General features: G+C 31.6%; 2 protein-coding genes across 4 annotated transcripts; one reads left to right on the top strand and one right to left on the bottom strand.

Annotated features, from left to right (window-relative positions):
* The first annotated feature begins 8,827 nt into the window (after positions 1-8,827).
* Positions 8,828-16,169, top strand: LOC123899401. Of its 3 annotated transcripts, XM_045950524.1 has the most exons (9): positions 8,846-10,092; positions 10,129-10,154; positions 10,778-11,145; positions 12,103-13,203; positions 13,312-13,467; positions 13,612-13,963; positions 14,391-14,461; positions 14,573-14,695; positions 15,405-16,169. In XM_045950524.1, the coding sequence occupies exons 1-9, from the start codon at positions 9,113-9,115 to the stop codon at positions 15,747-15,749; spliced, it is 3,522 nt and encodes a 1,173-aa protein (XP_045806480.1). In that variant the 5' UTR covers positions 8,846-9,112; the 3' UTR covers positions 15,750-16,169. The 3 variants fall into 3 exon arrangements, 2 of the variants coding, with proteins under 2 accessions (XP_045806472.1, XP_045806480.1); XM_045950516.1 differs by having other exon boundaries at positions 8,828-10,154; XR_006805593.1 differs by lacking the exon at positions 15,405-16,169 and having other exon boundaries at positions 8,845-10,154; positions 13,612-13,940.
* A 1,917-nt stretch (positions 16,170-18,086) lies between these two features.
* On the bottom strand, positions 18,087-22,742 carry LOC123898729 (probable lysophospholipase BODYGUARD 3). Its single transcript, XM_045949746.1, has 4 exons — positions 21,597-22,742; positions 20,791-21,119; positions 20,480-20,682; positions 18,087-18,533 (listed from the first exon to the last, which is right to left on the bottom strand). The coding sequence occupies exons 1-4, from the start codon at positions 22,228-22,230 to the stop codon at positions 18,203-18,205; spliced, it is 1,497 nt and encodes a 498-aa protein (XP_045805702.1). The 5' UTR covers positions 22,231-22,742; the 3' UTR covers positions 18,087-18,202.
* Positions 22,743-23,110: the final 368 nt, after the last annotated feature.

The raw sequence follows: 23,110 nt of genomic DNA on the forward strand, positions 1-23,110 counted from the left end.
TTTTAATTTACTTTAATAGGAGTATATGTATATATCATGATTAAAGATTTTATAAAAAAATTATGGTTAAAGATCCCATCCAAAACAGTTTTTTTTTTTTAATGTATTGAATGAATATACAGGTTTTATGATAAAAAAAAAAACATATTAGTTTGTTTAAGGTTTTTTTTCTTTTTTTACGACTTTTCATGTGTCACTCTCCTCTGTAATATACCCAAATAACATCTAGGGGACGTTTGTTTCACTTCTTAAAATAATATTCCCCGGATACTAAGGTTGGAAATAAATAAAGCCACGTTTGGTATATTGGAACACAAAAAAAAGTCTTGGAATAAAAAGTACCCAGGAACCTCAAACTATCCACGTTCTCCCCACGTTCTTCTCCAATTTATTCCCATGAGATGAGGGCTGGAAAATTTTGTTCCCAAGAACCATGAACCCATGTTCTGCTATGAAAACTCATTTTTACCTTTTGATTTACCCACTCAATCTTCCCTCCAAAATAATTTCCACGTTGAAACAATTGCTTTATATTCTACTAAATTGTTTGTTCATCACCAACTTGCAATTTTTTCCGGGTTATGGATTTCACCTTGTTGTTTCAGGCAATACGATATGATCTACTTCTTTTAAATTCTTCCAGTTTTTTCACTCTCAGATTTGTATGTTGTTGTTTGCTAAAATTTTTTTTCTCAATAATTTGTTGTTGTTTGCTATTATTAAACATAATCATGTTTCTTCTTTGAATTACCCATTATTGTTTTTTGTTTAATGTAAATTAGTGTGAGAATATGGTGAAAGAAACAAGGAGTGGAAGAGAAATATGGTTTTAGTTGATTATTGATATATTTTTCTTGGAACAGAGATGACCATCATTTGTTTGTTTGCATTTTTTTATGAGGTAAAGATACAAATAAATTACACAATTTTATTGTAATTTTTATTTTAAATGTACTATCATTGACTTTGATTTAAAAGTTTCATTAATCAAATATATTGGTGTTTGAGTTTATATTTGGAAATATGCACTTTCTACTATGATTTTATTTATCATATATAATGTTATCAATTTTAACAAGCACATACTTGTTGAGTTTTGTTGAATAGATGGACAGATCTTATGAAAATCAAAGTGTAAAAAGCACAAAGCGACAATGGACTGCCGAAGAAGATGCAGTATTAGTGCAAGGTTTATTGAAATTGGTAGATGATGGTTGGAAGGCTGATGCAGGGTCATTTAAACCTGGGTATACTAAAGTATTAGAGAAATATATTCTCAACAAATGTCCAGGTTGCACATTAAAAGTTAACCCGCATATTGAATAAGGGTAAAACGTCTAAAATCGCAATATTCTGCAATCAAAGATATGTTGGGTCCAAGTGCAAGTGGTTTTGGGTGGGATGATACTCGGAAGATGATTATAGTAGAGAAGGAGATCTATAGTCAATGGTGCAAGGTAATATGCCAAATATACTACTTCACATTTTATCTATTCATAACATTTACTTTTGCATTAAATTTATATTTCTAAACATATTTTCATTCAATGCAGTCTCATCCTACTGCAATTGGCTTGTTTGGAAAACTATTTCCACACTTTGATTCTTTGGATATTGTATTTGGAAAAAAAAAGCATCTGATAATGCAGCAGAAGATACTGTTGATATGCCTGCTCCGATAGAGAAGGAACAATTTGCATCAACTCACGGTGGCGGGTTGGGAATTAATTTGGATGACGATGAAGATTATTTTGTGTCACAAATACTAGAAACACAAACAACTAATACTACTACTCCATGGTCAAATCCAACAAACCAATCTCAACGTGATTCTACTAATTATAGGATTGAAAAACGTGGAGGGAAAAAGGTGAAGCATAATGATGATGGTTCTTATAGCTTGTTAACTTCAGTGAACAAGTTAGGTGAGTTTTATGCTAGTGGTGTTGAGAATATGAAACAACTATCCTCTTGTTTTATGCACGAGAAAGTCACAGCTCAAAGGAGGAATCAAATTGTCTCCATATTAAATGAAATAGGACTATCTGCTAAAGATGTTGTGAGGGCTGCTGTGCTTATAACCAAAGACAACAACCTTTGTGATTGTTTTTTCGCTATGAATACTCCTGAATTGAGGAAGAAGTTTGTGGTCATTCTGTTAAGTAACAATGGTTTTCAGTAGAATTTTGCATATTTACTATTTCGAATTTTGTATTAAGAAAAAAACATAGGTTGGCTTTGTCTTTGGTTATTTTATTGTTTAGTTGTTTTTATCATTGTTAAGTAAAAAACTCATGTACGAGTTGTCTTTGAATCTTTTTATTTATTGAACTGTTGCTTTGGCTTTCGTATTATTTGTCTGCTCTTATTGGTGAAATATTGAGGTGGCTGGTTGATCACTCAGTTTTTGTGTTTCGAGTACTATTGGCCTACTCAAGCTAATAGGGTTGAAAACATCATGACTTTTGAATTAATGTCACTACAAGAAAAAAAGTATTTTGCAGCGACATATGTCATTGAGCAAAATACAAAGTTGTTGCAAAATGTGTTTTCCCCAGCGAAAATATTGTCGTTGCATGTTGTTGGTATAAGTTTTTTTTTATAAGCATGTTGTTGGTATAAGTGTTGTTACGGAAAATTTTGTAAGGACAATTAATGTCACTACCATAACTAGTGTTTTTACAACAACAATAATTGTTGCCTTACATCCATAACAATATATAAAGGGGATAAGGGAGTTTGGGCTGACATTTTTTTGTCCAGTTTGCCCTTCATTATAATATTTGAAATAACACTTAACAATAATACCAACAATACCTTTGATTTTTTTAGTAGCAACAAATATTTTTTATTAACAAACTCACAATAATATAAGACATATTTTTTTTTTTACATAAGTTAGACACAGACAGGCGCGGAATGCGCTTGCCTGGTCCGCTAGTAACATAAATAATGACTATTGTCGCTACGAAAAAGTATTTTTGTCAACAACTAAAGTCGTTACAATAAATTATTTTTTGCCAACGAAATAAATCGTTGTTATATCTTTCATATCTCAACAATAAAAATAGTTGGAATAAATTACATTTTCCAACAATAAATGTCATTTAATATAACTGAAATTATATATTTTTGTTAATTTTATAAAGAATTAGTATCAATCACATTTCTAATTTAAACTGTCTTAACTATACAATTTTTTTTTTTACATTGTAATTTTTTCTAGCAAGAAAGATAAACACAAATTAATATAATATTAAAATATAAAATATTGTAAATTATCGTTGTCTACACCAAAAATGAAAATAATATAAATTATCTTGTTCTAATGAAAAGAAAAACTGAAACTTAATAGCCAAACAAGCCACACGCAGGTAGCGAAACACAAACACCATTACTGACAGATAAAATCAAAGGCCCCAAAAACTAAAGCCAATGGAACACTAGACAAAATCTAAAAACTGCTAGCAAAAACAAAAAGCAGACATGAACAAGAAGCAAACAACACCACTACAAATAAGAATTTCATGTCTTCCTCAAAGAAAGCAAACCATTGTAAGACAACAGAAGGGAACTGAACAACACAAAGGCCAAAATAGCAACAATCTCAATTCTTCTTTATATCTTTGCTTTGAACTTTTCTTTGTGAAGTAGTTGAAACACCCTTACTTGTACTGCAATTTCAACACAATCAAAAGTTATTAATTTAATATGTCATTTTCTACTATTTTTTTTTGCAAAGACAAAAAGGGCTAAAATATTAAAAACAAAAGAATGTTCAGTGAAATAGCAGAAGAAGTCGTAAAATTGTCATAGCACAGAGTGATTAAAAAGTGCACTAAAATGCACTAATCAATAATACATAGAGAAATATAGTAATTGTTTACATTTAAAAGTAAATTGGCTATATTCATAGTAGATTTAGTACAAACATACCTTATAGTCAGGACTTGAGAAATAATCTACCAAGAACTTCCAATCTTCTTCACTTATATCATCTGGTTTGTGTTCCAAAGCTATCTCATTTGTGTTGTATTGGCTAAAATGTTGATGAAATATACATCTATGATTACGATAGAGTCTTTTAGCGGTCTCAAGAATAACATCATTATTATGTGTTGTATTATCAATGTCAAAAGTATCATGCACTCAACAAATTAAAATGACACTATTATAATTTCTCCAAAGAAGAAATCAAATAAAATAAAAATGTACAAGCTTATAATTTACCAAAACTTTTGAAACTATATTGTCAAGTTTAGCTTGTGGTATTTTTTCCCACTTTTTGACATTAAAAGAAGCATTCTTTAGGACAACGATTGAGACCTCAGTCACAAAATTTGCAGCTCCTGGTCCAACAGCTACCATTTTATCTGCTGGAATATAATATCAACATGCAATTTTCCAGTAGCATTCTTCTTTTTCTTTTTTGAGACACCTAAGCCAATAATTATTCCTCTTCCATTTTTTCTTGTATTTGTACAATCTATTGCATTTTTACCCAACAGAGAAATTTATGAGAAGTATAATGTGATATTTTAAGATACTAAAATATAAGAACAAATAGTATATGAATAAGAAAAATTAAAGTTAAGCAAATTAAATAAGTAAGTACCTTGTTGACTTATAATAGCATTTGAAGAATTTGGAACCTGATAATCTGGATCATGATTTGAGGGTGCCATAACTAAATAAAGTAAATGACAAAACATATCAAAAATCTTTTAGTAATATTTGAAAGACAATATTTTGAACCAGAGATAGACCAATTCCTCTACATATTCCTACTAGGGAAAAACTCATATTAAGACAAACATAAATTCACTCACTACATACACCTTATTATAATATCATTATTACAAGACATAACATCCTATCGATTATTTCTTTTCCAATGGACTCATAACAATATGACATAGTTGAAGTGAAACTTAGTTTCCTGTGCATCTGCATAATAAAACTCTATTGCAACCATAAAATATATGGCTGTGATGCAGATAAACGAAATAAGAAAAAAATAATAATAAAAATGCAGAAAAAAAGATACAAGAAAACTGCACAGACATAGTGAAATCCAAACTCAGCTAGCCACTTCTTACTTAAACCCTTTCTTCAACCCTAGATTCGTTACTTAAATACCCAATTCTTCAACCCCTTTTATTGACAATCAAACAAAAAGAAACCCTATATTTTGATAGAGAGAAATCTAGCAGAAAATTTCCTAACAAACCCTATAAAGAAACGACGCATTCAATCAAACATTTTACCAAGATTGATCAAGAGAAAAACGCAGCAAATCAAAGCTTGTACCTGTCGAAGAACAAACTAATTTCTATTTCCACTGATTTAGAAAGAAATTGAAAGGGGTTAATGATCTGATTATGAAAGAAGAGGGCTTTGTTAAGTTTTTGATTTATATACATACTACTAGAGCTAGGAGTTTACATTATGAAGATAATGGAACAATTATTGTAAAGAAACTGTCCACAAATTTTTTTCAGCGCTAAGAAATACCGCCGGTGCTTTAGTCTAATTTTTCAATTCCGCCATCTATTTAGTTTTCGGATTTTTATCTATGATTTTTTTGTGGTGTTACCTAATTTTTTTATTTTTTTTTTGTGTTTTGACTTTTAACTATAATGTCGATATTTTTGGGCATATGTTTCAAATTTATTTAATTTATTTCTTTTAGAATGACTTTTTTTTAGAGATAATCTACTACTAACATATTAAAATTAATTAATGTACCAAAAAAAAGTCAATTACCACCAAAATTACTAATTTATCCTTATCTAATTTAACTATGTTGCAAGTTTTACATCTTTCATTGGAATATATATATATATATATAAAGAATATAAGATAAAAAAAAAAGATGATATGCTTCAAAATAGGAATAAAACAACAAAATAGAACAATCTATATGCATAAAAATAGCAATAAAAAAGTTGATTACGATCAACTCAACAATCACACTAAAAAAAAAGAAGATAAATACAATAAATTTTTTTTTGAAGATAAAAGAATTATTACATGCTTAAAAATAAGAATAAAATACGTCATAGGTAGGAATATAGAAATGAGAATAAAATAGTCAATTCTATCAACAAAAAAAAAGAGAACAAAATAGTCAATAAAAAAATGATAGAAAAAATAAGACGAATATATCTAATAAAGTTGTATTATTTTTAACAACAATAGTTACCGTTGGGATAAGTGATTTTTACCAGCGATAATGAGATTGTTGAGAAAAAACAACTTATTACAAGGGCTTAAATTAGTTGTTGCTATGCACACTTAAAAATTACATTATTTCCAACAACAATAATTGTTATTGGGATAAGTCATTTTTCTCAACAATAATGAAATTGTTTAGAAAAAAATATAACTTATTACAACAACTTAAATTAGTTGCTGCTATATGCATGTTTTTCTCAACAATTTAATTGTCGATGTACAAAAGTCGCTGCTAAATATCTTATTTCTAGTAGTGTGTTGTCATCCTTATTTTGCTCACTCTAGAGAAGTTTTCATTTTCATTATAAGCCTTTCTAGTTCTTGTTTTTTAGATTAATTTTTCTATGGAAATTACTTCTTTTTTTTCTTAAAAAAAGGCAAAATTACACTACAGGTCCTTTATCTTATTTTTTTGTAACATTTTGGTCCTTTATTTTTTGTTTGTAACATTTTGGTACTTTATCTTTTATTTGTAACACTTTAGTCATTTATTTTTTTTTATTTGTAACACTTTAGTTCTTTTTTTGTAACAGTTTGGTCCTTTATCTTTTTTTATTTATAACACTTTGGTCCTTTATTTTTTATAAATAAATAAGATAAGGACCAAAGTGTTACAAAAAAAAAGATAAAGGACCAAATTGTTACAAAAATAAGATAAAGGACCAAAATGTTACAAAAAAATAAAATAAAGGACCTGTAGTGTAATTTTGCCTAAAAAAAATAATGACATTCATTCACTTCAATAATTGATATAATACATCAGATGCAAATACAAATTCAACATCGTTAAAAACAAAAATGATGAATCTACGAACAAACTCAAATCATCCAAGTTAATAGCATACAACGACAAAATGTCTACAAATTATATGATAAAACTAAAGTCACCGGAATGCCCATGCTTTCAGATCTGCAACATTGACGCACAAGTCATTGATTGAATATGCAATTGATTGAAGTTGATCCTTCAATATGAACTAAGAACGTCGCAACAAGACGAAAAATCAAACAACGCCGTATAAAGACGACAACCAACACAATACCACACTCAGACGACAACGCCGCAACCAAAGAAAGAAACTAAAAACATAAACTGTGAAAACCACTTATTTGAATTAAAAAAGAGACAAAAAAAAATGAGGCCCGTAAAGGAAGGAGAAGAGACTCAAAAGAAAAATGAATAAAAACTTAGGGCCGGCGGAGCCTTTGAGAAGAAACGCATTATTTTGATCAATGATTATGTTTACAAAAAATGGTAGAACATACACACGTACCGATCTACTTCTATGCAAATTACTTAATAATTTGGTTTTAATATTTTAGATATTTGCCCTAACTATACATCAAGAACATTTGTTTTGTTATGTACTTGATAAGAGCAAAAAAAAAGTTGTTCGTGCTAAACTCATTGTCCAGTGAAAGAAATGAAGAGGAAAAACAGTTGAATCTTTATATGGTAAATAATTTTTTTTAACAAAATAATGATGATTGTTTTGCTTGATAGCAAATGCTTGACAAGTTTATCGTTGATCACCTTTTATTATATGGATCTTCGGAAGAAACACTTTGAGAACTTGTCGCATTTCATGAATGAAGCCAAACATTAGAACTCGTTTATGAGGATTTGCCGCAACAAAAAAACATGCTAGTGTCTATATGAATATTTATTTTAATCAACGTTATTTTAATTAAAATAAACTATTATTAAATCAATTGAATGACACATTAAATACAAAATAATCCTAGTGTCATTCTTCCTCAATCGTCATCTATCCAAATTATCTCTCCCTCTTTATTTTCTTATCGGTCCTTCAAAACTCACAAAGAACAAAAAAAAGAACAACAACCTCAACATAATATGAAGTAGACACATATATTAATATTGGAAGAAGGTTTAATGTGAAACTCTCTTTACCTCTCTCTAATCTTCGATCTCGTTGCCCATTTCACCTTCAATCTTTTCCCCCTTTTTAACCTTTGATCTCATTCTTTTTTTAACGATTATCTCCTACCACCTACCGATCTGAATCTCACATGAATACTCACTAAACCCTTGATTATGGGTTGATTGAACGGTGAATAAAGTCCTACAAATATTACAATGGCTAAGAATAAATAAAACACCATAAAAATCTATAGTAGAAACCTTGAACAAACCTCAAAACCCTAAAAATTTCAAAATAAAGAAAGACATAAGAACACAATTCTCATTCCAATTTTCACAAACAATTTTTTATTTATTTAAACCGGATCTAACCCCAACCCATTAAGGTTTTCAAAACTATTCAAAAATACAACTCGACCAAATTTCCACCCTTCTTCTTCTCCACTAACCCTATTTCAAAGATTTTATAATGCCCTGTCATCCAATTTACGCCATAAAAAATTGGCAAAGAAAGGAAAACATCAATACTACCATAGTTACCACTTCAAAAATTTGACTAGTAGTTCCACATACAAACTTTCAAATGCTCAATGCTTCTTTGAAAGATAGAGGGGTGGGAATTAAAGAATCAACGGTGGGGATAACAAGACCCAACAATATTATATATTACAAGAGGCCCAATCTAAGCCAATAAAAATCTACCTATATTTCAACATAACCCGAAAACACACAGTAGTTTTCAGCTTCATTATCTCCGAGCATGCATGTGTAGATAGATAAACACACGCGCCATCGGAAAATCTTCCTCCATCACGCGCGATCGGAAAATCTTCCTCCATAGCGGTGGCAACACAACGTTCCATCACAATATTCAGCAACTTCTAAGGTACTCTTTCTTCTATTTCACAAACCCTAAATTTCTCAATTAAACTACAAGGTTTCGTAAATTAGGGTTTAGAAATAGCTACCAGAACAGATCGCGGCGCTAGAATGAAAGGGCGATCGAATCGCCCTCAGAGTTTTGACCCTCCGCCGGACGAATGGGTCGACGGTTCATGGACGGTGGACTGCATCTGCGGCGTCACGTTTGACGACGGCGAAGAGATGGTAAAGTGTGACGAGTGCGATGTTTGGGTTCATACGCGTTGTTCTCGTTATGTGAAAGGTGATGATATGTTTGCTTGTGATAAGTGCAAGAATAAGAACAACCGTGCGGGAATGGAAAACAATCCGGAAGAAACCGAGGTTGCTCGATTGCTTGTTGAGCTTCCGACGAAGACGATTTCCTTAGAGAGAAGGAATAATAATAGAAGTAATTCTCTTTCGTCTGCTAGAGCTGGGTCTTGTTCGCGTCGTCCTTTTAAGTTATGGACTGATATACCTATGGAGGAGAGGGTTCATGTTCAGGGTATTCCTGGTGGTGATCCTTCTCTGTTTGCTGGAAAGGCTGTGTCGTCGATTTTTGGTCCGCAGTTGTGGAAATGTACTGGTTATGTTCCTAAGAAGTTTAGTTTTCAGTATAGGGAATTTCCGTCTTGGTATGAGAATGATGATAAGGGTGTACAAGAGAATGATAATGATATTAAGGATAAGGATAATGGGGCTGGGGTTCTTTTATCGTTATCGAAAGAGACTAATAATGTGTTAGCTACGTCTCCTGTTGCGGCTTTGGTTGATATGAGATCAAGCCAGGGTAAGAAGGGCTTTAAGGAGAGTGGAATGGGCAAGTTTGGCAGAGATCATATGCCACGTGTCCATAATGCGGTCAAGAAGGAGAGGACTTTGATTAGGCCTTTTGTTCAGTCGAGTAAGCGTAGGAAAGATGAATTCTCCAAAGACCGGAGTGGGAAGAAGAAGCGGGTCAAGACTTCTGAAAGAGAGGAGGTAGATCTCAAGAGGAGGACTTCTGATCGAGAGGATGTAGAACCCAAGAGGAGGACTTCTGATCGAGAGGATGTAGATCCCAAGAGGAGGACTTCGGATCGAGAAGATGTAGATTCCAAGAGGAGGACCCCACATTCTTCTAAAGCAGGTTATTTGATTTGATTCACTTTATTTTTCCCCTTTTATGTGGTTCTACTATTAATTTGTCCATCTTAATGTGGATAATTACTTAAATGTTAACGGTGGCCTAGATGATAGATATGGATATATGCTTTTCCGGAAAGACGTATAGGAAAAGAATTATTAAAATAATTGTGCAATAATTATTGGATTTTTAGACAACACAGGTTCGTAAAAGTTGAAATTAGCTTTTGTGTTTTAACTTTTCAGAAACTCTAATTTATCCATTAAGATCTATAAACACACAAGAATTTTTCCGTTAGTAAACAAGTTTTAGTTGAGAGGCTGGTAGGATCGGAAGCTAATAAAACTAGGTTTACAAAATATGGTTTAGTCAACATGTTAATTGCTAGGTAGTATAGTATGTATAAACATTATAAAGTAATTATCTTTCTTTTAGTGGTTGATTTTTGCCTTGAAACTATCTCCATCAAGATATATCTATCCTGGTAATTTCCTTTGGTTAAAATTATTACTAAATACTATGAAAAAGTTATCTGATCTTATTTCATTGTGCGGTATTCCACATCTTGCAATTCTTGGCGCGTGCTTGTTGACTCTGTCTCTTTTTCCTCTCATTTTGATTACTAGTGTTTACACCCACCAGTGATGCAAAACAATTGGCATTTTATGGAGACAGAGGTCCGAAGGTTTTCAAGGATGGCATTCGGAGCATAAAGAATAAAAACTCAAAAGACACAGTTGTTCGAGATCATATTTCTAATGATTCTTTTGCTGTTGGTACCATCATGGAGGTATCAAATAACAACTTGACAACTACTGAGGAGTCTTCAGAAGCTTTATATCCTAAGAAATCAAGACGTAGTCATTCTGCTGGAGATATATTAGCAGAAGAGAAGACTGGCCATAAAGTTCTGGAGATGTCTTCTAAGACTGATGATGCTGTTACATCAGTTCTAAAGCATACGTATCTTGAAAATGCCTCAGCTAAAAAGAAGGTATGTATTACTAACAATTCTGCAATCTAACTTATCAAAGTTTGGAAAATTAAATCCTATATTATGTCTAAGCATGTGTCAATTAGTAATACCCTGCCTGCACTTATTGCCTTATTCTGCATTTAATAACATAGCATCAATATTGGCCGTGTGAGCTTTCTTCTTGTATCATTGCAATGGTCTGCTAACTTCTATCTCCAATGATAATTGACTATAAAGGAATTACTATCTAGAGTTAAGAGCCTAAGACGGCATGTGATAAAATTTGCTCAGTATCTGGTGATAAATTGATAGTCAACTAAAGGGCCATGGCTTCTGATATATTGGGACATATGGTTAAGTCTGTGTTTGATGTGTCATGCATTTCATAAATTCCTCTTCTACCCCAATACCCTTTTCTTCAACCTTAGTTTAAAGAATGTAGTGCAGTTTTGAGATGTTTTAAGGGAGGGTTTGCAGGCTCAAAGAACTGTGGCCAGGATTTTAAGTAATTTGAGTTTGAGCAGATTGTAGAAATGACTGATGTGCTTATATATCTAGAATAACAGTTTGATAAAAAAATAAATCATGTTTTTAAAATAAGACAATACATTGCCTTTTTGGTGGTGCTTGAGATTAGTTAAGACTTAAATTGTGGAGAAAGATTCGTGAAAGAGCTTGGTAAATGGTAAATTAATTTGAAAATAAAATTTAAGAAACCTTCTTTGTTTATCAAATACTTTGCTAAAATGTCAAGCCATTGTTCTCTTCCATGCATCTTTTTTTGAAACTTGGAGCATGTCGTGGTCATGCCTAAATATGTGATATTTGCCAGCTTGGGAGCTAGGTTCTTTTTTTGTGCATATTTTTTACTAGGTTTGTCATGCATAGCTTTACGGATGTTTTGTCTTGTCTTGTATGCCTTTAGACTTCGTCTCACACTATATTGTGATGACATTTCATGCTTCTACAAACAAGGGTGGAGATTGCTTGGAAGCTAATAATGTGGATGATACTTTAGTAGTAAGAAGCGCTGCGAGTCCTCAGCCAGAAGATCATTCTGGTTCTGCACCAGAACATATGGAAAAGCAAATTTCTCAAGATATTGACTGTAACCAGCATCCAAGCTCTGGACAATGCAAAGTTAAGGGGATGATAGGTGAAGATGACGGTGATAAGTTTAAGCTCCCGGATTTTCATTCTTCTCCTATCAGTGATCTTAAAAACAATGGACAGCCATCTGATGCCACATCTGATATTGATAAAGTGAATGACGGTGCAGTTCTCAGTTTACCTTTATGTGAAAATAAGGCGGTTAATGTTGGCATACCATCAGAAGTAGTCCCTGATAACCATACCACTGAACTCAATGATTTACCTGCTAATTTGTGTCTTGGAAAAGTAGAGGGGTCTGAAGGTTCCTTGGAACCACACAAGAGATTTTCAGAATCAAAAGATGGTTCGGACTCTGTTAAGAATGCATCAAAATCTGAAGCACTTGAATGCCCAAGTAAAATGCTAGTTTCTGTCGGGAAGTCGTCTCCAACTTCATCAACCATGAACTCCTCCAAATCGTTGAGTCATGACTTCAAATCTGAAGATGCTGAAATCGCTAATCCATTTACGAAGCATGGGGCTAAAGCTGATCGTAGCATTCACTTAAAGAGTGAAAGTTGTAAGAATGATACTGCAATGGATGAAGTTCCAAGGAAGTATGTAAGAGAACGTCCAAAATCCTCTTTGAATTCCAATTCAAAAGGATTACATTCAAGCAGGAGTACACAGAATTCCATTTCAAAGCAAGTAAATCCAGATGCGAGAGATTCTGTTCATAGTTCATCATCTAAACCATCCCCGGGTCATCAGATTCCAAGTGTTTTTGGTTCTAGTGAGACTAATGCATCGATGCACCATAAAAAAGAATCACAAGTACAGAATAAGATTTCTTCTTCAGTGCCACAGAAAGTAGAAAAGCTTAATCAAACAAATGCCCATCCTTCCTCGAAGTTGAATCAGAGCCACACACCATCATTGAATCCTTCTCCAACGTTAAATTCGTCAATGCTAAGTGATGAAGAGGTCTGGACTCCACTTCTAGTATCTCTAATTAAGTTCCAAAAATGTTTCTCCTATAGAATATCCTTGTTTCCTTTTCTCTTAATTGATCTTTATGTTATATTTTGGCAGCTGGCTTTGCTCTTGCATCAAGAACTGAATAGTTCACCTCGTGTACCCCGGGTACCCCGTGCACGTCAGACGGGTAGCTTGCCACAGTTGACTTCTACCAGTGCTACAAATATGCTAATGAAGCGAGCATCAGTTGGAGGAAAGGATAACCATTTGGTAGGACTTTGTGCCAACAATTAAAAATGATATATATGGCTTCATATATGAATTTCATTTCTAGAGATTTTGCAAGTTTTTACAATAAAGACAGTCAATTTATCTCCATAATGGTGGTGACTTATTGTATGGTAATATGTACAGGTGTCTAAAAGAAAATACAAGGATGCAACTAGAGATGGGTTTTGCAGTTCTCGTGACCATGAAGATGAAACTAAAAAGATAGAGAAAGAGAAGGGTCAATCATCTGATCAGAGAAAACAAGACATGGCACGTGTGGAAGATGCTTTTGTAAAGGAAGAAGGAGGCCGTGCATGTGTGACAGCTACAAATTCTATTACAAGTAATATTGTTTCCACAACCTCTTCCATTGGAAACGGCCGTTCACCTTCCCCTCGCGAGGATCGTAATTTGTCATCAATGAGGAGCTCGCCCAGGAATATATCTGATGATGATACAGCAACTGCTGGAAGGCCAGTTCATCACACCTTACCTGGTAGCTTTCTTTCAGGGAGATAATGATTGCTTTTTACCTGTTTGTTTTTATTTTTAAACCATTCTATATTCATTCCATAGAGACATAGGATGATCATGTTGGTTTATAAACAGAGACTTTAAAAAAATACTTATTTAGTCTCACATCTTTTAAAACTCATGCAGTAACCTTGAGTCTCGGGTTCAGTTTCAAATACCTTGAATGCTACATAGATTTTATAACAAAAAATTATTTTTATACAGTCAATAGTTTGTGCCATAAGTGGATCTATATCTGGGCACAACCGCCTCTTGTAATTTGTAGGTAGACGAGCACCACATACCTGAGTGTTATACTTTCTCTCTTACAAAATGAAAAGAACCGGTGCTTATATATTGTGAGCTTTGTGGATAGTTTCTTATCAATATACATATGTATTCAAATGCAGGCTTAATCAATAATATAATGAGCAAGGGCAAACGGATGACATATGAGGAACTCTGTAATGTTGTTGAACCGGTATGGTTCTCTATGGCTGTTGTTTTAGCGGTTCTCTACTTTTGTTATTTTCCTGCCATGGGTTGAAATAAGTTGTCCATGAACATGTTTGTTTCTTTTTAATTGTCACAGCACTGGCCCAACTTGAGGAAACATAACGGGGAGCGATATGCATATGCAAGTCATTCCCAAGCTGTTCTTGATTGTTTGAGGAACCGACATGAATGGGCGAGGTTGGTTGATCGTGGTCCAAAGGTATGCATATGTAATTTGATAATCCCACTTGAGCCGTCTATTGTTTTATTGAATCATAATTAGAATTTAATTTCATAAAACCCACCAACTCAAAGAGGATAGGATTATTCTCTGGCCATAAGAAATTACCCTTTTTTATTTCTGCTTGTGTCCCATTTGTATTTGTCTGCCATGTGGGAACTAATAGATATACAACCTTAAACTGTATTTGTCTGCCATGTCCAACCTGCTTGTATGATTCTGAGATGAACCGATTTGAAGCTCTTCTTTTTTATATTGAAGTATTTAAATTAATTGCAGACAATATATTGGAAAAAATAATTTCTATTTATAAATTGATAGCAGATAAGTAGAATACACACTCCTCCCTTAGACAGGAAGTAAAACAGGGAGAATATCTAGACCCCTATAAAAGTAGGAAGTTACATTAATCTTGCGGAGTCAGTTTCTTGTAAATGCAAGTTCAAGTACAGAGGAAGATATGATGTTTGTAAGCTACCGGCAGTGAATATCATTTTACATTGCAACAATATTCTCTAGTTTAATTGCAGTTATTTGTAATATGTGATGTCGTAGAAGATCTGTCTTTTCTTCATTTTGTCATTTCTTTGCATTGTTGCATGCTTTAAGCTTTGTCCACTTTCTGTTACATTGCTATTATATTTTCTGTCTATAAAGCTTTTAATCTGAACATGAACCAATATTTCAGACAAATACTAATAGGAAAAGGCGTAGTAAGCTGGACACTGAAGAATCTGATGACAATGGATATGAAAAAGGAAAAACTGCAAAAGAGACCGAAGGGAAGAACTTTGAGTTGCAAAAAGAAGAGTTCCCTAAAGGCAAGCGTAAAGCTCGAAAACGCAGGCGGTTGGCTCTTCAGGGAAGAGCAGTAAAGGATGTCAGGAGGAGACAAAAAGCTGATTCACTAACTGGCGATGACGCTGGTCCATTCTCCAATACTAGTGAAGAGAGCATGTTTAGTGAGGATGAAGTTCAAGTTGACAGAATACGTCCATCAGGAAGTACATCAGATGACGCGGGGAGTGCTTAATCTCAGGTGGCTAAATATCTAATTGGGTTTATTCTTACAGTAATTTGCATTTCTTGGTTTGAAATCCAACCAAGTCTTGTGTCTGACTGTGAGCTTGTCTAGTGGGGGAGATGCGCGGTACTATTTGTGATGTAGCGTTGTATTATTAGTAGTGTAAATAGTTCCAATAGTAGTAGTTTATGTAGTGTAGTATCCTTTTGAAGCATGAGACAACCGTTGTAGATTTTGTAGAATCTGTAACTTATTAAAAGATTCAGTTAGGGATAAAAAAAGAATGTACAATTGGGCTTTGATTAGGAATTACTAGTGTCAATTCATAAACGCTTCTGAACAACTCTGGTAGCTTTTGCGATGGATTAGTCTCTGATTGTCAGTTATTATTATTTATTAATTAAGGATTGAAGTATGGTTCTATTTGTACACAGTAGTAACTTCTTAGCTTTGACATATCACACTTGTGGCTTTTCATGCGTTGTAATATTTAGGCTTAAATGCAGTTTTGGCCCCCCAAGTTTCACAATTGCTTGATTTTGGTCCCCCACATTTTAATTGCTTGATTTTAACCCCCTATGTTTCACAATTGCTTGATTTTAGCCCTCCAAGTTTCAATTGCTCGATTTTGGCCCCCCAAGTTTACCCCCTTTTACATTTGCTAGCCCCCCGTTGAATATTTTGATTAAAAATTGGTTATGTGGCATTTTAAAATTAAATAAGTATTTCAAAATAAATAAATAAATTACAAATTGTTTTTTAAAAACTAAATTATAATTTTTTTTTATTATATGTAGTTTGTAAAATAATTTTGTTATATAAAAAAGTAAAAAAAACATTTTATGAATTATTTTTTAAAAACTTTGTAAACTTTTTTTAAATAAAAAATAATTATTAAACTTTTTATTAGAAAAACAATTTTTAATACATTTTTAAAAAAGCAAATATTATTATTTTTTAATTAAAACATATTTTTAATTTTTTTAAAATGTCACATAAGCAATATATAGTCAAAAAAGTCAACGGGGGCTAGCAAATGCAAAAAGGGGTAAACTTGGGGGGCCAAAATCGAGCAATTGAAACTTGGAGGGCTAAAATCAAGCAATTGTGAAACTTAAAGAGTTAAAATCAAGCAATTGAAATATGGGGGGCCAAAATCAAGCAATTGTGAAACTTGAGGGGCCAAAACTGCATTTAAGCCTAATATTTATTGGACCGCATTTGTTTGCCTCTCTCAATGAACAACACTTGAACTGTGAAAGAGATTTATCTAATTAGTAAATGAAAAGAAGAGAATCTATCACTCGATACATTTTCGTGAATAAGGCTATTCTGGTCCTCATCACATCACCATGAAATCGAATACTAAAAGTGGAGCATGATCAACAAAGGAAAAACTACGCATTCAAGAACATATATATATATGCATATTCAACAAAGGAAACTTTGAGCTAGGGTATCCTAGCTTCTCTAACAGAGGTATCCTATAAAGTAGAAAATAATTTGTGAGCTTTCCGTGAAGAGAGCTTTACTAATAAATAGTAACACTGCTGTCACACTATTTTATGACAAAGAAAATAATTTGTCACTGTTTTTGAGTCGCCTACCCGACTTTTTTGTTGATAATTTCACCTACCTGATTATGCATATTAAATGCTCCCTCTCTCATCTCTATTCAAATTCATTCTGAACCAAACACACCCCTTCATTAAGCCTAGATTCATATTTGTAAATTTTAAAACGTGTAAAAGATATTTAAACCCACTTAATGTCAAATTCCATTCGTCTCATTTTATAAGACCTTATTTGACTAAATACAATATTCAGATGTATTGTTTTGACCGTATTTTTCTAAAAATATATAAATGTAAATATTATTATATAAGATCTTGTTTGATTTGTTTCGATGAATATTTTTAAAATATCAAATTTCTATAATTTTTACTAATAGGGAATTAAAGTTATTCATAATTAAAATTATGGATTGGCATACTTGCAGTGATGAGTGAGTTCTTCACCATTTGATTCTTTTTTATTTACAAAATAAAATAAAAATGAAGAGAATGCAAAATAGAGATCAAGATCGATTTCCTTTACTTTCTCTTTTCATTAATATAAGGATATAGTATTGATAAAAAGTTAGCAAATATAATCTTAATTATTATTATTGTTGTTGTTGTTAGTATTAAACACAAAAAATTAATGTACCAAAAAAACACTAAAAATTAAAAAGAAACAGAAGAAACAATAATTTAAATAGTGCAATGAATGCACTTTGGTATTTTATTTAATTTCGAGAACCAAAGTATATATAAATAAAGTGATATGTGCTTTTTTTGCTTAATATTTGGTAAGCAAGATGTAATTTATGAGAAAAGATACAAACAACACTTGAGTTTACATAGACAAAAGTTAACACTTAAATTTGTTCAAGAACTTCTCTAAACACAAAACATAATTCTCTAGTTATTGTTGTTGGTAGAGCTCCAAATCTCCTCCAACTCTCTAGCAAAATCTTTTTGTCTTCCAACAACAATAGTTATATGATCTTTATCATCAATAACTCTAAGTGTTGCACTTGGAAAGTTTTTCTTCAAATCATAGCTACAATCAGTAGGAATAACCAAATCATCTTTACCATGAAATATAGTAACTTTACAATTTGGATTTCCTTTTAATGTTTCCAAATATGATCCAACTTTTGCACCAGCTCCACATATAATGTTATGTAGTGTATGCCACGCTGCATTATGGGTGTGACTAAAGAATCCTTCAAGCAAGTAAGTCCTCACCCTATTGAAAGACAACAAATTTAATTTAATACCAAAGTTTGAAAATTAGATAATATGTCTCAATCAATTACTAACATTAACATACACTTCAAATGAATCTCATTTATGGCCAACAATACAAGAATAAATTTAAGGGTAAAAATAAATGTAACCATTAAAACTATCTGACTCCATCTACTATACTCAGATTGCTGACACATTTGACTTAAACCTCCTCAAGCTGGGAGGGTGCAAATATAATAAATATGTCAGCAACTAAGCGTTGTACCCTTTAGTCAAACAATATATATTAAATAAAAACAAGAACAATATTATTAATATTACCAATGACACACCAAAAAATCTACTAGTAATATATAGTAAAAAAATCATGAGGACCACACTTTTTGTACTCAATTTTACATTTTTTGTTATTTTTTACACCATATATATATGTTTTTTTTTTTAGAATGTTTCTACTTTTAATTATTTGTCATTTTAGTATAAAAAGACAAAACATTTATCAGCCTCTCTTCTAATAATACTCTCATTCAACATATTAGTTCACCTAAATAATACTACATTAATGCTATCATCCAATATTTCAGCTAACATAAGTATTGTAGTCTTAATAAGTTATTTTACTATAAAAATCAATTTAACAAATCATTTTTTTAAAATTGAGCATTTAAAATACTTAAATATTACAAAGCTAGTTATTCAATATTAATCATATAAAATATTTATAAGAATTAAAAATTAAAAATATTATTTTTATTTTTAAAATTGATTGAACAAAGAAATGAAAGAAGATCCGGTGGTGCGGTGGTTTCAACTTTCTTAAAATGAATGGAGAAAAAGACATGACTTGTGAGTTGTGACTTGAGAATTAAATTTTGACAGCATCAAATTCTTTTTTTATATACTTATTATACAGAATAGATTGGCTCAAAACAACTCAACCAAAGCCATCCTGTGATTTATGGTGGCATCTATCACCATTGTTTTCAATATTTATTTTTGTGTGAATGATGAATAGGATAGATTTTGTGATCACGTGCATTTTGATCTATGTATTAAGAAAATATTCTTTATTAAAAAAATAATTGAAAATAAATGCATAATTTTTGAAAGAGTTCAAGAATTTTTTATAATATTTAATAGGAATAATTAGTTTTGTATAGTTAGTACAAAAAAAAAAGTTTTATAATTTTTATTGCTTAAACTATCTTTTTATTTTTAGCTTATAAATTTTGCATGAAAGTATATACTTAAATTTCAGAATGTAGTGTCCAATGTTAGATGTTCAAATAATTTCGCTTTAATCTTAAGAATAAATTGTTTAGTACTGTTTATTTATAACATCTTAAGAATAAATTGTTTTGTTTTTGTTTTGTTTTTGGTACATAGAATAAATTGCAAAGTACTGTTTATTTAAAACATTTTATGAAGGAGTTCAAACTGCATTTATTTTTGTACCAAAAAATCCTGCAATTATACCTACCTAATAACAATTCTGACCAATAAATAAAAAATACTATTGCTAAGAAAGTAAGTACGTACTAATTATTTCAAATGTTTTAGTTTTATGATAAATGCATGTAATGAGAAAATAGAAGAACTGTCCCTTTCTAAATTAGATTAATTTTTTTCCCAGAAATTGTATGGGTTAATATTTGTTATTACTGACAAAGAAATTTAAAACTTAAAACCGTTAATAAAGTATAGTTATAAATAGGGTCTTGAGAAAATACCAAGAAAAAAGAAAGGAAAAAAATGTTAGTTAAAAGTGGAACACCTAAAATGGGAAGGATGATGAAGCAAGTAATGCAGTGGTTGAGAAGTTGCAAAAAATAAAATAATATATGTTTTTCGAGAGAGAAAAAAACTATATAAACATATAATGAACATCAATAATTAATTATTAACACTGATCATTTAAAAATAAAAAATAAAAGTTGAGCTTACCTGTTTCTAGTGATGAGTCTGGCGAGAAATATCCAAAGACGATGATTCTTGCAAATGAGGAAACAAATCATCCTAGTTATATGTTCATACCAAAAAAACAACGACGAGCCGAGCGCCAAAGGCGGAAACACACGCCTCGGGGCCATTTGTCTCATCACATATTGTGTAGGTTGTGCTTCACCCTTAGGTACCGGATAGTAAGGCTATAACAAAAAAAAAAAAAACCATAAGATAAAAAAAAATGAACATTAAATAAATATCAACATCAACATAAGAAATAGTGATGGAGGGAAATTAATTATTTTACTTACTGGTGCTATCAAAGTAATTGACTTAACAGATTGAGGGTATTTAGCTGCAAGTGCTAAAGCTAAAATTGATCCCAAGGAATGGGCCACAATATGGAATGATTGAACTTTATGGGCCTCCAAAACTGATTTCTCTATCATATCTAAGTGTTCCCTTAATGTGTACAATGATTCATTAGGCTTAGGACTATTCCCAAAACCTAGTAAATCAACTGCAAATAAACGATAACTTGATTTTGCTACACTTGAAAAATTTGGGAACAATGTTTCTGTCCAAAATAAGGATGATGAAATGAATCCATGTATGAACAACACATTTTCTTTTGCTTCACCTGTTCATCATAATGAAAAAAAATAAAAAATTAATTAGTTATATATACATCATATCTTATACTATTATAATTAAATAATGCATATCTCTTAATCTTTATAAATTAACAAAAAAAAAAATTAGACGTTTTTAGAAAGTGTATAGTTAATATTTTTGAAAAAGGTAGGTTGCCTCATTCTAAATTGCAACATCAAAGTTGTTGATATGTCTGCAACAACGTTTACAACTTCAAAACGCATCAAAAATCGTGATGTTAGTGTGATTTAAAACATTTTAGTATATTGTAACGAAATTTGATCCTCTACACAAAACTGCAGTATGGTGTTGCAAATTAGATTAGATTTAAAGAGAAAAACCGTCTCTCTTACTTTAAACTGCCCCTATATCTGCAACCATGTACTGCAACTTTTGTAGAGGATCTAGTTTAATAAATTAACTAACAAGAAAAAAAAAAGTAAATGTAATGTAAGATTTTTACCTGAGGTAGGGTATTGAGATTTAACATAGAGAGATGTAGGTTTACTAGAAGGATCAATCCAAGAACAACATTCTTTACAATCACAATCTGACCATCTAGGAATAGGATGAACATCTTGGTTCCCAATTTTACCTTGAAGCATTTCCACAATAGTAGTATTCCCGGTAAAACTCGAACACCGCGAGTAATTATTCCTTTTTGATTGATGAAGAACAGGATCTTCTAACTTAAACTTTTTAATTTCGTTCATAGTTAACCTCGAAACCTCAGAAACCAACGAAGGACGAGAATAAAGCGTGTCAGATATATCTTCCAATTGTAACTTAGTTGAACTAAGTGAAACAATTTTCGATTCACCTCCATGCTCCGAAACCAAGATCTTTCCACCACTTGTTATTGCTTCTTTAGCCGAAGATGAACAATAACACGGTTTACATTCGGATTCAACTAACATATCAACCGATTTAAAGAGAAAACATAGCGTAAAATCGACTAGGTCAAGTAAACAAAAGACTATGAAACTTATTGCTTCATTCATAAATCTTCCACTCATTGTTAAAATGGATCTAGTTTTTCCCATTACACTCATAATTATTTCTTGTTCTTGTGTATTTTCTTCTTTTTTCTCTAGCATGCAAAAAATGAAACAATAAGAAAGAAATGATTTTTTTTTTTTTGAATGATGGGTGATGATGATAACAATGATGATGAAAAAATGTTCACTAAATAGAGTTGTGAGAAATGGGGTTAAGAAGAAAAAATGAGTATAAGAATTAATAGTAGGAATAGGCAACAGTTTTTTTTACTAAAAATTGCAAAATGCAAAAGAAACAAGAAATTAAGGATGTTTGGAAAAAAAACAATGTTTGAGGTTAAAGAGTGGTGGTGGTGGAAAATGGTGGTGGTGTTGTGTTGTGTTGTGTTGGTGAAAGCGTGTGGTTTTGGCTCTCTTAAATTGAAACTTTAACACAAAAACAGAGAAGCATAGAGAACAGTTAAATGGAAGTTATTGATTGTTTCATTTAACAGCATTTGTTGGCCAAGAAGAAATGAAAGTAGTTGGTTGTTGAACCTCTCTAAGGAAATTATATTATTTTTTGTTTTTGTTTTTTGTTTTTGCCTAAAGATTTGTTATTGAGCTATATTAAGTGTAAACAAATGAACTCATATATATAACAAAAATTTGGGATGCTTTTTCTAATTCTATGAAATTTAAGTCAAAGTCTTACTCTTACCCATACGAAATTATCGCCACCTTTTTTTTCCATCTTTCTTCATCCGTCTTACTATACAATACAACTCATCCTACCCCATTAATTAATGTGCCCACAATTATTATTTTTTCTTAATTTTTTCTTTGGGTTATTCTTGTTTTGAAGTGGTCGTATTTTTGCTAAGGATACAAATCGAATTTTTTATTTTTTTATCACTCTACTTATTTACATATATAATGTAATCGCCATGTCATCTTTTTATATTCTAAATATACTTTTTTACCTAAATATATCTCACCA

The sequence above is a fragment of the Trifolium pratense genome, linkage group LG1, assembly GCF_020283565.1.
Source record: "Trifolium pratense cultivar HEN17-A07 linkage group LG1, ARS_RC_1.1, whole genome shotgun sequence".
NCBI classification, from domain to species: Eukaryota; Viridiplantae; Streptophyta; class Magnoliopsida; order Fabales; family Fabaceae; genus Trifolium; species Trifolium pratense.